This window comes from Caloenas nicobarica, chromosome 1 (assembly GCF_036013445.1).
Source record: "Caloenas nicobarica isolate bCalNic1 chromosome 1, bCalNic1.hap1, whole genome shotgun sequence".
Classification (NCBI taxonomy): domain Eukaryota; kingdom Metazoa; phylum Chordata; class Aves; order Columbiformes; family Columbidae; genus Caloenas; species Caloenas nicobarica.
The window spans coordinates 145,547,424-145,562,577 of NC_088245.1; the positions used below are offsets into that span (position 1 = coordinate 145,547,424).

Here is a 15,154-nt window from a genome sequence, read left to right on the forward strand (position 1 = left end):
ATAATATTAACTATCTTCCAAGACTAAAGCTTATTCACTCACTATTAACAACGGATTAAAGTACCAGGAGTGCTGAGCAGTGCTCTATTCAACAGTATTCTCTACTATTCTTGCTAGAAATTTGCTTCCAACGTAACTATTTTATGCATCTGTTATAAATTGGACATGATATTTCAGTTTAAGAAAACCTCTTTGTTGTGATGCACAACCATTATTAATGGATTACCCTTTTAACCCACTTTGTCACATAAATAAAAAAAATCTATGGTTTGATAGGATGAAGCATTTATCAAAGGTTTTTTTCATTATTAGTGTTTTTCAAACACAGAGTTATTTTCTACTGATTTTTTTTGTACTATTAAGTGTTTTAACTTCTTCAAAATAAATGTTTATTTTGGACTTTAAAGCCAGGCAGTTGCTGCTTTCCCAACAGATAAGTGACTCACTCGTACTCCCATTAACTTCAATGGGAGAGGAGCATGGCCCAAGAAAATAATCTGTAAAAACCCCCAAATCTATATTCTGTCAACCCAACAGACATTAAAGGAATTAATTACAAATCTCAGAATTGAGGACAGTTGAAATGACACAGCATATAAAGATATCTTTAACAATTATCTTGACAATTTCTAATCACATTTAAATTCCTGTAAAGTTATCAAAACATTTGAGTAATCTGAGCTTGAGATGTTTTCTATTTACTCAGAATTCAAAGAGCTCCTTTCAAGTGAAAGGTAGAAACAGCTTTGAAGAGAAATGACAAAGGAGTGAGGGGAAACCCTAAACAAATCATACTTCTGATTTAAGTATTATGTCCTTAATGTAATCTGCACTTCTCGTATTTCTTATAGACATTAAACAACACGTTCAGTATTGATCTGAGAGCAAAATGTTCATTAAAAAAAATTCTGAATACTGTCTTAATCATAAATTGTAAAATGACTGTATGTTTTGCCTGTTTGAAATGTACGGCTCTACAGCTCGCCTTTTAGGCTCTGCACCATGCCATTGGAAATTATTTGGAACATTTCACAAAGACTTTCTCATCCCCATTCCCACTGATGGAAGATATGTACTATTAATTATTTGAATGCAAATGAAGGAACAGTTAATCATCTGCTTTAAAAACAAGGTGCTTGAGCATTATTTAATTCCCTAAACCAGCAAACTGTTGTCAGCATAGAAGTTGATCTCGACATTGTCATGTTTAAAACAAAAACATATATTAAGAGCACCAGTGAATTCTGGCCTATCAACTCTTTCCCCTTCTATGTTTGGGGTTTTTTTTGCATTTGGGAAATTTTTAGAGTTTGACTTTTCTGTCTTTTCTCCCAGCCACAATCCTGCTAGTTTCAACAGGTGTGCCCATATCAACAACAGTGGCAGGATTAGGCCCTTAATTTGTAATAAAGCCCAAGTTGTTGCAAAACCAGCACATACTATTGAAAGCACTAGGAGCTAAAAAACATGGTAGGAACACAACTTGGAACTGGATTAGGTGGTCATCTCAATGCAATTCTATACAATGCCTCTGAAGAATTTGAGGGGGTCTCCAGGCTCTACAGAAACAAAAATAATAAAGATACCTACTAATGAGTACTCTACTGCTTTTGAACATGCAAGGAAAAAAACACTGAATGGAAAATATTAATCGGCCTCGACATGAAGACAAAAACATTATGAATCTTAAAAGTAGTATTTTTTTTAATCTGCTCAGTCATATGACCATAAAGAGAAATCTGCTGAGAAAATAAATGACGACAGAGCTCTGCTGAGCCGTACGCTTAGAAAGCAAAATATTTTTAAAATTGACTGCATAGCGTGGCTTACACAGTAAGAAAGATTATAATAATAATGTGGAAGAACTGAAGGATATTTTCAATTGAAGACAATGCTTTAGACTTAAAGTTCTAAAAGTGAAATATCCTTACCCCACTTTACAGAAAACAAGTGCAGTATATGACAAAAAAAACCACACAGGCCGTGTTATTCTAAACCTACTCTGTATCATGGTAATGTGTAAGTGTTCTTGTTAGTCATCATGAAAATCGTTTTGAGAATAGCAAGTGTATTTACAGAACTGACTGGTTCAATTTGTCTTTGATTTCCAGGAGTTTTGGGGAAGTTCCCGTCTGAGAATTCACATCATCACATGGTGAAGTAAGATAAAGCACTTGACACTTTGGATTTTACTACTAGAAAGTCCCTCTGGAGAGACCAGATGATGTACATTACTCATAGTTTTAGATTGTGAGCATCAGGCTTACTTCATATGACAGCATGGGCTACACATTGATCACACTGTACTGTCAGCCGAGAAACTTGCTGTGTGACTTCAGCGTGCTTACTTTCCTCTCTATGCAACAACACTGCTTACTCAGACCAAAACAGCAAGAGAATAAAGCACTGGGCTTGAAAGCACTGGTTCTGGATTACATAACTTTGACGAGGAACCTTTCTGACCTTTAGGGCAGCCGACTTCTAGAAGTGCCGAAATGATCCCTCCTTTGCCCTTCCACGCGTTTCTTCGTGCGACGACCAGCGTTGTTAGCTCCTTTCCCTTCTCTTTACCCAATCATCCACTAAATTAGTTAAATCAGATTAATGATTGTTATTATATTTGATTTTTTTAAAGTTTTGACTAGAGAGAGGATAACATAGAACCCACCACATTTCTAAACACAAACCGGCATTGTTACTATGATTTTGATTTGAAATACTGGCATCCAACATGCATCCCGGGCACAGAACCGGAAAAGAAGCCCATGCCTCGAGTAGATGCAAGGGAGGGGTCGGCGAAGTGGGGCTCAGCTGGCCCCGCATGCCGGCCAACCCCGCCACCCAGGCACCTTCTCCGCGGCCCCCCCGCTTTCACAGCGTCGCCACAGCGGATCCCGGGGCAGCGGCGCATCCCCCGGCCAGCCGGGGAGCCGTGTCCCCAGCGGCAAGGGCGGCTACAGCTCAGCTGGGCGGCGGCTGATGCTACCGGCGAGGCTTCCCCCCGCCCTGCTGCCTGCGCGCCGTGTGGCGGGGCGGCGGGGGCGGGGGCACGGGAGGGCCGGGCCAGCTCCTCCGCTGCCGCCCGGCTCCGCCTCTCCCGTCGCAGCTCTCAGTCCTGGAGCGCCGCTCGGCTGCCAGAGGGAACCCGCCACCTGCTCCGGTGCGGAGTCGCTCCTCGCTGCGCGCCGAGAGGGAGCGAGCAGCCGCTCCGCCGCCCGCGCCCGGGAAGTTACCGCTCCTCCCGCCGCTGCGGGGTAGCTGTCGCCGCGTCCCAGCTTCGGAGGGGATAAGTCGCCGACCCGCTCCGCTGCGAGAGAGAAGAGCCCCCAGGGGCGCGACGGTCCGCTCCGCCTCTGCTTCCCGGTCCCGCCGCGGGCAGGCGGGATGATGGAGCCCCCAGCCGCCGCCGCCTGCGCCTCCTGCCGCCGCCGCCTGCTGCCGCCGCCGCTGTTGCTCTGCCTCCTGCTCGCAGCCCTCTGCCTGCCGCCAGGTGAGCGCCCGCCCGCGGAGAAGGGCGACCGCGCCGTCCCGGCCGCGCGTAACTTGGCGGGGGGGAGGCCGGGGCCGCAGGTGGCGGTGTCCGCCCGCGGCTCGCTGCTGCCGGCGGGGTCTCCCTCCCTCGCCCGCCCGTCTTTCACCGGAGCGCCCCGACACCTACCGCGGGGTCCCTGTGCGTGGCCGTGTGTCGCTCTCGGCTGTTGGTGCCTTCCGCGTCCCATTTTGCCTCGGCGGGAAGCGGGCGGGGGCCGGTCCCCTTCTGCCCCCGCCGCCGGCCCTTTGGCAGGCGGCCGAGGACGGCCGGCGAGGCGAGCTGATGCCGCCTCTCCCGAGGGAGAGGCAGGAGCCGTTCCAGAGGTGTGGGGGACTGAGAGGTGGCGGTCTCGCTTTTCTCCATGGGAAGCGGCCGTGGGGTCCCTCCGGGGCGTTGTCGCCGGGCAGCGGGCGGGCAGGGGCGCCGGGGCTCGGTGCGGCGCCCGTTTCACTTCCAGGCTGGGCGGCACGTCCCCGCAGCGAGCCGCCTCCAACTTCGGCGGTGCAGCCGCTTCCCCTTTCCTCTTCTTCAGAGCCGCCTGTGGCGGTGCTCGGCTGCCCGCGGGGCCGACGGCTGCCCGCCGCTTTCGCGCTGCCGGGGAACTTGCGCCGTCCAGGAGCCGGTGGGTGCCCGGGAATGCCGTCGGCGTGGTGCCGTCCGGCAGCCGGCCGGGTGCGGGGGGGAAGCGAGGGGGAGCAGCCCCGCTGTTGGTGTTCCCTGCGCGGGCAACCGGCGGAGCAGCGCGGGGAAAGCGCGTAGTGTCAGCCCCGCGTGGGACGAGGCTGCTCCGGCGGATCGGGTTCGCGTGGGTAACTTCTCTCCAGCCCCGGTTCCGTACAAGCACTCAGGAAGCGTTAGGCTAGTGGGAAGGCGCAAGGAGTGCTAAATACCCTGATTGTTCCGGGAGTATTTTGGCCATGAGGTGTTTGTAGGCTTTATTTTGTAAATATTGAGCGTGAAAGTGAAGTCTGAGGGAAAAGCTGTGAAGTGAGGAGTTCTGCATTCAACGCGGAGTCCGTCTCATTATTCTTGTAGAAAGAGCGTCAGCCTGTGGTAACGTTTTGTATTGCTTTAAGAAATGGCTTTGCCTTTACGTGCCTGCCTTTGCAACAGCGAAGGGTTCGCAGAAGTGTTGGGGAGTTGGTGGTTTTTCATTTCTGGCCTCTGCCTTGTTATTACGTGCTCTCCAGTTAACCATTTACAGGCAGTATGTTGTCATCGGAACGGGAGATAAGAACAGACCTTTCTCACTAGATGTATTCATGTTTATTTTATACAGGCTCTAGTTAAGTAGAAAACGAGCTACAGCAATAAAGTAAGGCTGACAAAGCTTTAATTTCAATTAGAATAGTAAAAAAGCTCCGAACAGAAGCAAAAGCAATATTGGAACCATAAGCAATATGTCAGGCTATTCTCCTAGGCTTTTGCTTTGGCAAATACTGTGTATAATCACTGTAGGACATTAAAAATATCAATCTTGTTAGCAGTTTACAAAGAATACTGGTTTCTGTGATGTAGAAAAAGTCATCAGGAAAGATTGCTCATTTTATGAAGTCTCAAAGGCATGTAAGTATCCATAGAGATAAGCACCTCGGCTTCTAAGAAGCACGACTTGTCCTCCGTGGTGAGATTTATTCCAGTAAATATGAAATGATCTTACTGATTGTGTGACTGTCTACAGTTTTCTCATTCAAGGAAATGTGGGATAATAAAATATTTTATCTCAAGGGGTTTGATGATGGAGGTCTATAAAAAGATGGAACTTAACCGCCCATGATCTCAATAGGTTGGAGGTAAAACCATTTACTTGGTTCTTTCTTCTCTTCACATTTTCCTTGCCTTCTCAAGGAGAAGCTCAGGCAAACTGTTCAGGCTGCAGGCAAATCTATGTGGGGAAAAAACAGCCCCACCTCAGCTTAGAAACTTTCTCTGCAGTACTGAAAATGCGTGGAACACCTAATACAAGATTAAGTCTCTAGTTCTCATTTTATTCTTCAGAGTATAAAAGATAGTTAAATATTAAAATATCTACAAAAAGGTCTTGATATTACTATGTACTTCACATTTATTTCTCCTTGCTATCACAGCTATTTCAGATGATAGGTAGTTTGCTATCATCTACAAGAAATTCTGGATATATTACTCTATCATGGTGCTTGGCTTTTGGGAGTTCCATTTCAGGTTAGCATATCAAAAGCAATAGAAAAGCTATTAAAAGTTGATGTGCATCAGGTGTAGATCTCTCCAGCAATATTCAAACTGACTGGGGATTCCTGTGAGAAATTTTGTGTTTCTTTCTTCACTGAATAAACTGCCTAGGAAGATACCCGTTGTGGGGGGGCGGGGCGGGAAATAGGAGGGCATCAAAGGAGACTAACTCTAAGTCGGACTAAACGAGAATACCAATTAAAATCGCATACTTTTCTAGAGGATGTGACTGGATGTGAAAAGGAAGCCGACTTTTAATCAGGACCTAATCATGACCTTTGTAAAGTTTCTCCCTCCTCCTACCTTCTTGTGAATTATAACTAAGTTCAGAGTCTCTCATTCTATGTTTTATTACTAAAGACTTGTTATATATTGCTATATTGCATAAGCGTAAGGAGACTGTAATATGTAGTCTTGTTCATGAGACACGTACTGTGTTCTCACTCCTGGCTACCTGTTTTCCTTGGTATATCTGGTGTGACACTGATCTAGGAAAACTGTTAAGTTATATTATTAAGTTATATATATTAAGATATAGAATATATATATTAAGATCAGAAAGTTCATGTTGGTGTTTTTTTTCTGAGACAAAGTCAGGAAATGTCTGCACCATGTAGATATGTTTTGATATGTGTCTGTGGTGCAATGCACAGGTAGCAAAGTCAGACTCAATTTTAAGTGAGCTGTAAGTTGTTAAATCACTTGCTTTGGAAAGTGTTTGCTATGCTTAATTTTTTTTTTTCCTCTTGGTGTGAATATGCTAGAAAAGTCTCACAACGTGGATTATTTTTCTTCTTGTGTTCTCCTCTCTGTTGGGTTTGTAGCAATTCTCGTAAGGCAGAGGGCAACAGCAGAAATCATTCAGGTCTGTAAATCTCTGAAATTTCAGCCCATTGATTTTTACTGGGCAAAATATATGTTGTTATGTTCATGAAATAAGTATCTCTGTCATAAGTCATATTTAATTCTAAGATATCTTATTTCCACTTTACAGCCTATGTAAGAGTAATGCCCTTCCTTACTGTACCACCCATTCTCCTTGCTGAAAGTAAACTGGGATGCTAATATGTAATCCCAGGGTAAATAGTTTCAGCTGTCTTCATCATAGATGTTAAGCTATTTGTTGGCTTATTTCCAACAGAAAGTTTTGGGAACAGAATCTAAATATTTATGTGAGATGACACATGAAGAGGAAAAATAAAGAAAATAGCATTAAGAGTTTTACATAATGCAAATTACATCTGTGCGATCAGGATAAACCTATCTTCTCTATTTTCTTACAAATATCCTACATCTGTAGCGTAGTTTATACTCTTAAGCTATGAGTGCTCACTGCAAATTTCCGTAACGTCATATCTGATTACATAAGGTGCAGAAGGACCTCATACAAACCCAAGCATTATTGTGATGGCAATAGTTTTAATGTCTCGGCCAGTCATACCACATTATACCACCACGGGCTTTTCTTAGCTTCCTGCCACAGGGGCTTTCTGGACTGTTTGGTGTCAAAGTAGTTTTGGACCAGTTGAGTGAAACAAAACAGATGGCAAGATAGGAAAACAGCTAGGGAGGAATCTGACTTACCTGTATATGTTTTGAGCCTATTAACAGTTGAGAAACTGAATGTGCTAACTTTGTAAGAGCTCTAAGTTGTAACTGGATCTCCTAGCTCGGGATGATCAATATTCCATTTCCTCTTTTTGTGACCTGCGCTACGTGACCATAAGCATGATGGTCACAGATAAGCTGCTGAAGGTCTGATCTGCAGTGCTTTTTCTACTGCTGTTTCACACATGGGAGGGTTTGTGGTTTTTTTGGTGTGGTATTTTTTGTTGTTGTGTCGTGTGTGTTGTTTTGTTGTGGTGGTCTTCTTTGTTTGTTTATATATATATATACACACATATATACATACACACTACCATGCTGACTGTGGAAACTGTTTTTCACATCACTAATAGTATGGTCTTGTTTAGTTCTGCAAACTCTGGTGGAGGGCTAGACTTTATGTACTGGTTTTCGAGAGCTACTACTGTATCTAAAAACTGTAATCTTCAGGCTCTTTCTTCAGTGCTCCTGAAGGTTCATCTGGTTTGGCTAGTGTATAGCTTTTTCTTCTCGTAACTCAATCATTTTTTTTTTAATTAGAAAATGCATGGAAACTGCAATACCACGCTTGTAAGAGAATTGAGGACCTGTTGCAACGTGCTGATTTCTCTCAAGTTCTTCTGCTTTCAAGAAAAATAGTTATGCTTCCATGCACCAACGCTCAAATGAGAGACTCTTGAAAGACTGTAAATGTCGTGGGGTGATAATTAGAATTGTCTCAAGCAGAATGGGATTCTTCCAGGAAAACCTGAACATTAACGACACCTCTTGATTTGAAATTGTTGAGCGCTATCTTCCCTGAAGACAAGGGTTTGACATACACATTCTTTATCTTGGTGTCTTTTCTCTAATATGAACAGGATGAATATTAAAGGAGGCTGTACATTCCTGTCTTTAATACACTTGAAAATGAATCTCATCTTTTAGAGGGGAGATTGCAGTGTGACTAGTATGCTGACAATCCACTACTGGCAGTGATCGGATCAAGTTTCTTCCTCTTCCTCTTTTTTTTTTTTTTTTTTTCTGGTCTTGTTTTGATTTTATTCTTCCCTAATGTCTTCCTATAAGGATGGCTTGAAAAGCACCCGGTTCTACCCCAGTGGATATTAATCTGCTTCTCCAAAGCAGTGGCCCTTTTGAGGAATATCTGCCTAGCTGAAGATTAAATTGCTTTTTCTTATCATGCATATAGGTCTTCAGAAAGGCAAATAAATATTTACTTATTAAAACAACTGCTGCTTTTACTGAACCAGTATTTTTGTTGTTGATAAGAAATATGCCTCTTTTGGGAGGTGAAAAAGGGGAGAAAGTGATAAAACAGTGGAGAGAGTGCGCCTGCAGCTTTAGGGTATGATTTTTAGAGGTTATCAGGGGTTAGAACAGTTCTGTAATGTTTGGTTAGAAAGCATTTGAAGTGCTTTCAATGGAAGTGGAAATACTAAGCTGTTCCCTTGATAACAAGCAAAAAGCATTCAGTGATTTAATGAGTGTTTTAGCAGTCTGTATATCCATATCATCTGCTTTCAATTAGGTTGTGCTCTGTTAACACCTTATTGTGAAAAAAAACTTAAATGCTTGAGTCTCATTCATATGTTGCATTTTGTGCTGTGGTAGCCGCATTTGTAGAACCTTCTGGCATTGTGAGACATGGTCACGGCAGTTTTGGTCCTGTTGGAAAGTACTTGAACATCATTCAAATTAAAAACATTTCCTTGGTCTCATGGACAGCATAAGTCCCCAGGGCTGGAGACCTAGCAGGTTGGTGACATTTCGACGTGTCAGAAGCTCCGTGCATTGGCTGCACCCTTCCCTCGGTCTGTTCTCTCACAGAGTGTACCTTATGGGTACGTGCCAGCCCTTTGGACTGCAAAGTTTTGGGTTTTTAACAGAACATTGATGCTGACCATAGTTGGCATCTTCTAAACTTGGAGAGATATTGGCAGCTAATTCAATAGAGGGAGCTCCTCTACCTTACTGTTAGAAGCAGCACATCTCTGCTTCTCCCAGACCTCTGGCTTTAGCTTGAACGTTATGTTAAAAGTCTTTGCTGTCTTAGCAGTGTTCTATGGTGCCAGGTGTTGTTTCTGAAAGCATCTTATTGTCATCACAGGCTTCCTGTTGCATGAAAGAGAATGAAGGGCAAATCTGAATCACGTAATAGGCAGATTCAAAAAGATGATTCAATTAGAGATTTCTCTTTTGCAGCAAGGAGTTGTGTGTGTTTTAAATTGATATGTTACAGAATCATGTTTTTAAATGACCTTTCCTTGTCTGGAGGGAGCTTCATGGAGAAACAAAAAGAACTGAAATAAAAAGAAGGTACTTTCCAGGGACAAAGTGGACCAAGAGTGGCATTGCATGAAATAGGGTGAAAACATGATTGCACTAGATAGACCGTTGTGATGAGAGAAAGCTAAACACTTTCAATAAGATATATTAAGTAGGACCTTTATTTAACAAAAATGATTCTTTCAGTAAGTTCTTCTAGGATCACAAAGGAAAACTGGAATATGTATACCGTTCTGTAAACAGTCTGGATTCTGGGCTATTGTAAAATAAAGCCAGCTTAGGTATGTGCTGGTATGCTTTTAATCCATTCTGTGTCCCTAATCCAGAAACAGGTACACGCAGAAAGCTGTTCGGTTTATTCTAGTTGTTTTGGAGAGCAGAGATGAATTTAATGGCCTTTATCTACAAAGCCATACATGGAACAGAAAAAAAAAAAGATGAAGACTGTGATATTTAGGCAGGATTGGGGGAACTTCAGTGTAGCTGTGTAACTTCAGAAGAGAGAAGGATTCTGAATTGATTCCTTCATTCTTGATACTGCACACCAAGTTTTATAACAAGTGCTTGCATGCAGAGAAGATGATAGGGTATTAGCTTAAAATTCACTCATTGACACGGCATTATGGGATTTGCTTTCTCAAATTGGGGAAGTTGTAAGTTTTTGACATTGCTGACAAATGGTGTGCTGACAACTGGTGACATATATCAAGAAACCATTTGCATCTTACACTTGGCAGCTTGAAAGGTTAGCAAGAGGGTAATTTTTCCAACTTTAATTCATGACAGATTTTTGTCAAGTTTGTTTAACATTACTCCTCAGTTCTCGAACTACTGCACAACTTACTGCTGATCTTAAATCCTACCTACACATAGGAATAAAGAGGAAGTCAGTGTAATGAATGTCCCACCAGCTTCCACTTTATATGAGTAAATTACATTTCCTGCTGTTCTGTTTCTGCACAGACAAGTAATGCAGAGCTTGCTATGCAGACAGTTCTGTGATTTGAAACAGTCACTGATATATAAGCAAATAATGACAGTGACTTCATCTTGCACAACTACATTTTGCATCTTTGTTGCCAATGAGTGTCGCTTTCTTGTTAAATATTTAAAACTTCCAGAAAATATTTTGCTCTAGTAGTTTAGCTCTTGACATGGCTTCTGTAACAGAGCTTTGCCTTTTGGAGGGGCAACTGTTCAACAGTTTGGTTTGACCTTGCTCGTCACACTGCTGTTGAATGATGCAACAGGTTCTGTCTCAGCTTTGAAGTTTAAGTCCTTAGTATAACCTTTACCCTAAAGGTTTACCCCCAGTTAATGTGCGGTGCCCCAATGCAGCAAATTCCTGAGTGTCTACGTGAATCTCTGATGTCAAGTGGGGCTTCTGGAAGTTCACCTGCGGGTTTGGTAAGGGTCAGGTTCTGGTATTTCATCCAGATTCAGTTGTGTCTGCAGGTCACTTCTTGTCATAGCTTATCACTTTCTTAAGTACCCTGCAATGTTAAATCCAAAACTTCTGCACAACTTCTGGGAGCAGTAGGGGGAGGAAACTAAAGCTTTTGAGATAGTGGAAAAATAGTGGTATGTTGCAAAGGTCATAACCATGGATGTGCAGGAAGCACCAATTTTTTTTTTTTTTTTTTTTTAGTTGAGATGCGCAGAAGCTATGTGGCGTATTCTGTGCATCTTAACATAGTGTATGCTTGTTTCGTTAGAAAGTTATTTACTTATCTCGAAAGAGCTGTAAGTCCTTGGTGTCTGCAGACACAAGGAAGCTGCTAGAGGATCAAGGAATACAAACTTTCTGGCCTATGTATCCAAATGTTGGTATATTAGAGGGACATAAGAGGGATGTATCATGTCTGCCTGAGAGCCGAAGGGGTAGGAGTGGTGGGAATGAGAGTTGTGAGGGGTTTTTTTGTTGTTTTGTTGTTGTTTTTTGTTGTGTTTTTTTTTTTTCTTCAAAGGTCTTGTTGTAGCTGGGCGTCAGGGCATGCTGGCAGCGTTAGGCTCTGCAGAGCAGAGCTGTCTGTCTTTGTCCCACAGATCGGAACCTGGAGCACCATGGCAGCCACCATGGCAGCAAGGCTTGCCTTGGTGGGGGCAGCTTTGGAGTTACTCTTGGACAGCATGCAGTTGAAGAGCCAGAGGTCAGAAACTCTCGGTAATGGTGATCACCTACAGTGGACATGGTGGCCGCTTCCTTTCCACTGGGGGCGCAAGGGTCTGTATTCCTCCCAAATTTGAAGTTGCCCGCTTTTGCTAAGGCCATATTTACCCTGTGAAATGCTGCAGAGAAGTATCTGCTTATTTTAGGAGTGTTCTTCTGCTCTGAATGATGTGCAAAGCATTCTGTGGATCACTTTTTAATCATTATGTCCATCTGCAAGTGCAACAGTGATAAAGAAGGATGAGCTTCAGCGTACTCGGTCACGATCTTTGGCTCTCATTCCATTGCATCAGCAGCACAGGGCACAGAGGAATGAATAACACAGTGTGTTTCTTCAATGAATGCTGAATGGGTGAGTGTGAGCTGCCAGAAGCTTCATCCAGAAAGAAGCAGGGTGTTGTGAGGGGTGATATTCACACACAAGGGAGGAGACGCAGGTGAATTGCTTTTAGCTGGAATTCACAGTCCAGTTTTATGATATGTGCAAATGGTTTTGAAGACTGAAGTGGATAGTTCACCTTAAAAGCTTGTTATTTTTTTCTGGGCAGAAATAGTGTGTTTAAACTGTTTCTTGAAATTAGTTACTGTTAGGATTTCATATATGGTTACTCCTTAGTGTCGCATATAAGCTCCACATTTGGAAAGTGGTTTGTGTAAGTACATATAAAAATCTCGCCTTCTTGGTCTGGTTGGTTGCCTTATCTTAGGTGTGGATTCTAATTCACAAAAGCTTGTAAATCAATTGCTTTTTCTTGCCTTTGAACTGGTTGCTAGTCCTCCTTCAAGATGTCCTCATCTGTAAACAGCAATCATTGTTCTGAAAAGCTTTTCATGTAATCATGAAAGAGCAGAGCGCTGAGTGTGCTGGGGACCGTGGCTCCTTGTGAGGAGGCTTTCTTCATGCAATACAATAAATATTTGTTACTTTTTTGGACGTAATGTACAGTAGACTTTTTTTCATAACCACAGAAGAAGCTTGCTGGCTCATAGTCTGGAAGTTCTGTGACAGAACATGGTAAATGCTACAAAAATCTTGAGGCACCCTGTTAATTGGAAATCAGTAATAGAAGCTTTAAGGGGCAGTATTGTGATGAAAATCTTTATTTTCTTGCTAAAACTACTTGTAAAGTTTGGATGAAAGTACTTTTCTGGTGTGTGGGGGTTTTTTTGTGTTTTTTTTTTTTGTTTGCGTTTTTGTTGTTGTGTGTGTTTGTTTTTTAAAGATGTACCATGACTCTATCTTTAGGAAAGGAGGGAAAGATAGGAACTAAAAAACCAGAAGTTTTATTCAGGCTTGCATTAATTCTAGGCTTGAGGTTAAGACCTAAATCTTCCATCTGCTAATAAAATGCTTGGCTCAGCAGTTTCTGGGTATCTTCCACAATGATAACTTTAAAGAAAAAAATACAAAGTGTCTTTGATTACCTCTGCTGAAGGAAGACTGAGTACTTGATGTAGGTTGAGGGCTTATGGGTTGTGTGGTGTTTGGTTTTGTGTTTATGTTGTGGGGTTTTTTGTTTTGGGTGGTGTTGCGTGGTGGTGTTGGTGGTTTGGTTTTTCTTTTTTTTAAATTTTTTTTTTTAGATATGTCATTTCATGAAGGAAGAAATTGATCAATGGTCTCTGGAGTAAGTGGTGCTATATGGCTTTTCAAACAGTCATGTTTGTAGGCAGAAGGAAACTGTTGTGAATTGAAAATTATAGTGGCTTGGGAGAGCTCCCTTTGCATTTGGTTCTTTTCCCCTTGGACATACCAGTGCTCTTGAGGTGTCAAGTCAGGGCGGAAGTACCTCGGTATGCACTTCATGTAAGAGGATTTGAGTGGTCTAACTTAAACTCTGATACTCTGGTGGCAAAATCATGATTGAGTTTTGTTTATTGTGGCATTTGCTCGAGCTAAACTTCAAGCATAGCGAGCACCTCGTGGTCTTTGGCTGCTCAGTGGTGCTTTAGTTGCAACTGCAAGGCTAGAAAATTTCCTGTGAGCTCCTTCTGCAGTGGACACACATCCTTGGTGATTGCTATTGCTAGCAAGCTGATTGTGAGTCCACAGTGCTTAGCCTTGTACAAATTGTATTTGCAGATGTACCAGATGAATTGTATGTTAAAGAGCTCTCTCTGCATTGGGGGTAGCCAAACCTTGCCCTGGGAGGCTCAAGAGTGGGAATTGGTGTGTAATCTGAACCTGAACAGCACTTGCCCAGGTCAGAAAGCCCAGGGAGGTCCAGCTCCTGCCAGGACTCGGAGCAGGGACAGTGGTTCCTTTGAGAGGGTATTTCTTCCCTCTGTTATAGGAAAGGACTAGGCTGAGTGTTCAGTGACTCTCACGGCAGCCAGGCAGTGTCACCCAGCACCAGCAACTGCAGCAGCTGAGGACCATCAGTGACTGTGTGATTTAGCCCTAAGCCCTCATGTGGGCTTTAACCGTACCTTCTAGGTGCTGTGTTTTGTATTTTGCCAGGTGCGATCTCTCCTACTGATGACACGTGTGAGTGGAGGCTTAAAATTTTGTCAAGTGAGTTGGCATGCAGATTCACAGTGAAAAATCTACTGCTTTCTGCAATTTTGTTGTGAGGGGAATCTGAATTTGTCTTTCCAAGGTCATAGAAAAGGGAAAAAGATATAAAAATGGAATACTGAAATTCTTACCCAGTGATTTTTTTTTTTTTATTCTTTTAACATATGATGTTTAAGGAAAAAAAAAAAGTGTAAGATCTTTGGTTTAAAGAAAACAAAACAACATAATAGAGACATTTTTGATTTATAAACTGCACTTGAACATTGAAAGATATTTGGGAACGTTTCAGGCTGAGAAATAGAAAATATTTTTGCTAGCATATTGTTTGCTAAACTTCCCTGTGTCATTGACTAGTATATGTCTCTCTGATTTGTAGATTTTGGAGAGTGAAGGTTTTAGAGATGAGAACAATTAAGGAAAGCAACAGTATTTAGAACTGCAAGAGCAGCACTTTGAATCTTTGACAGGGTGTATTAATGTGAGAAGGAAGATGGATTGGTTTTATGCTTAAAAGTTCAGTTTTTTTCTCACTGCTCTGTAGGCTAATGCTTTTGACTGGAGCACATATGAACTAGCTGAAAGAGAAGTTTGCTGTCAGTAACTGATGACTGGGCCAAAGACACAGATCAGCATCTCTGCAGGGAGTGGCATACACAAATAAAATGCAAATAGCTTACTTCCAGTGTATTAAACCAGGCATAGCCATAAGGCCTGTGAAAAAAAATATGGCAAAACCATGGGAAGGGGTCTTTGCAACAGAGACCAGAAGGCATGACATGTCATTTGGGAAGGCCTGTAGAAGGACGCTGCCTGGACAGGGGAGGTAGCCATT

At 42.7% G+C, this 15,154-nt stretch overlaps 1 protein-coding gene across 1 annotated transcript in view; it reads left to right on the forward strand.

Annotated features, from left to right (window-relative positions):
- The first annotated feature begins 3,150 nt into the window (after nt 1-3,150).
- The window catches only part of ALCAM (activated leukocyte cell adhesion molecule), a 130,410-nt gene continuing 118,406 nt past the window's right edge, over nt 3,151-15,154 (forward strand). The window contains exon 1 of the mRNA XM_065640315.1: nt 3,151-3,490. Coding sequence (XP_065496387.1) covers nt 3,385-3,490 — 106 coding nt within the window. The 5' untranslated portion in view covers nt 3,151-3,384. The remainder of the gene's footprint in view (nt 3,491-15,154) is intronic.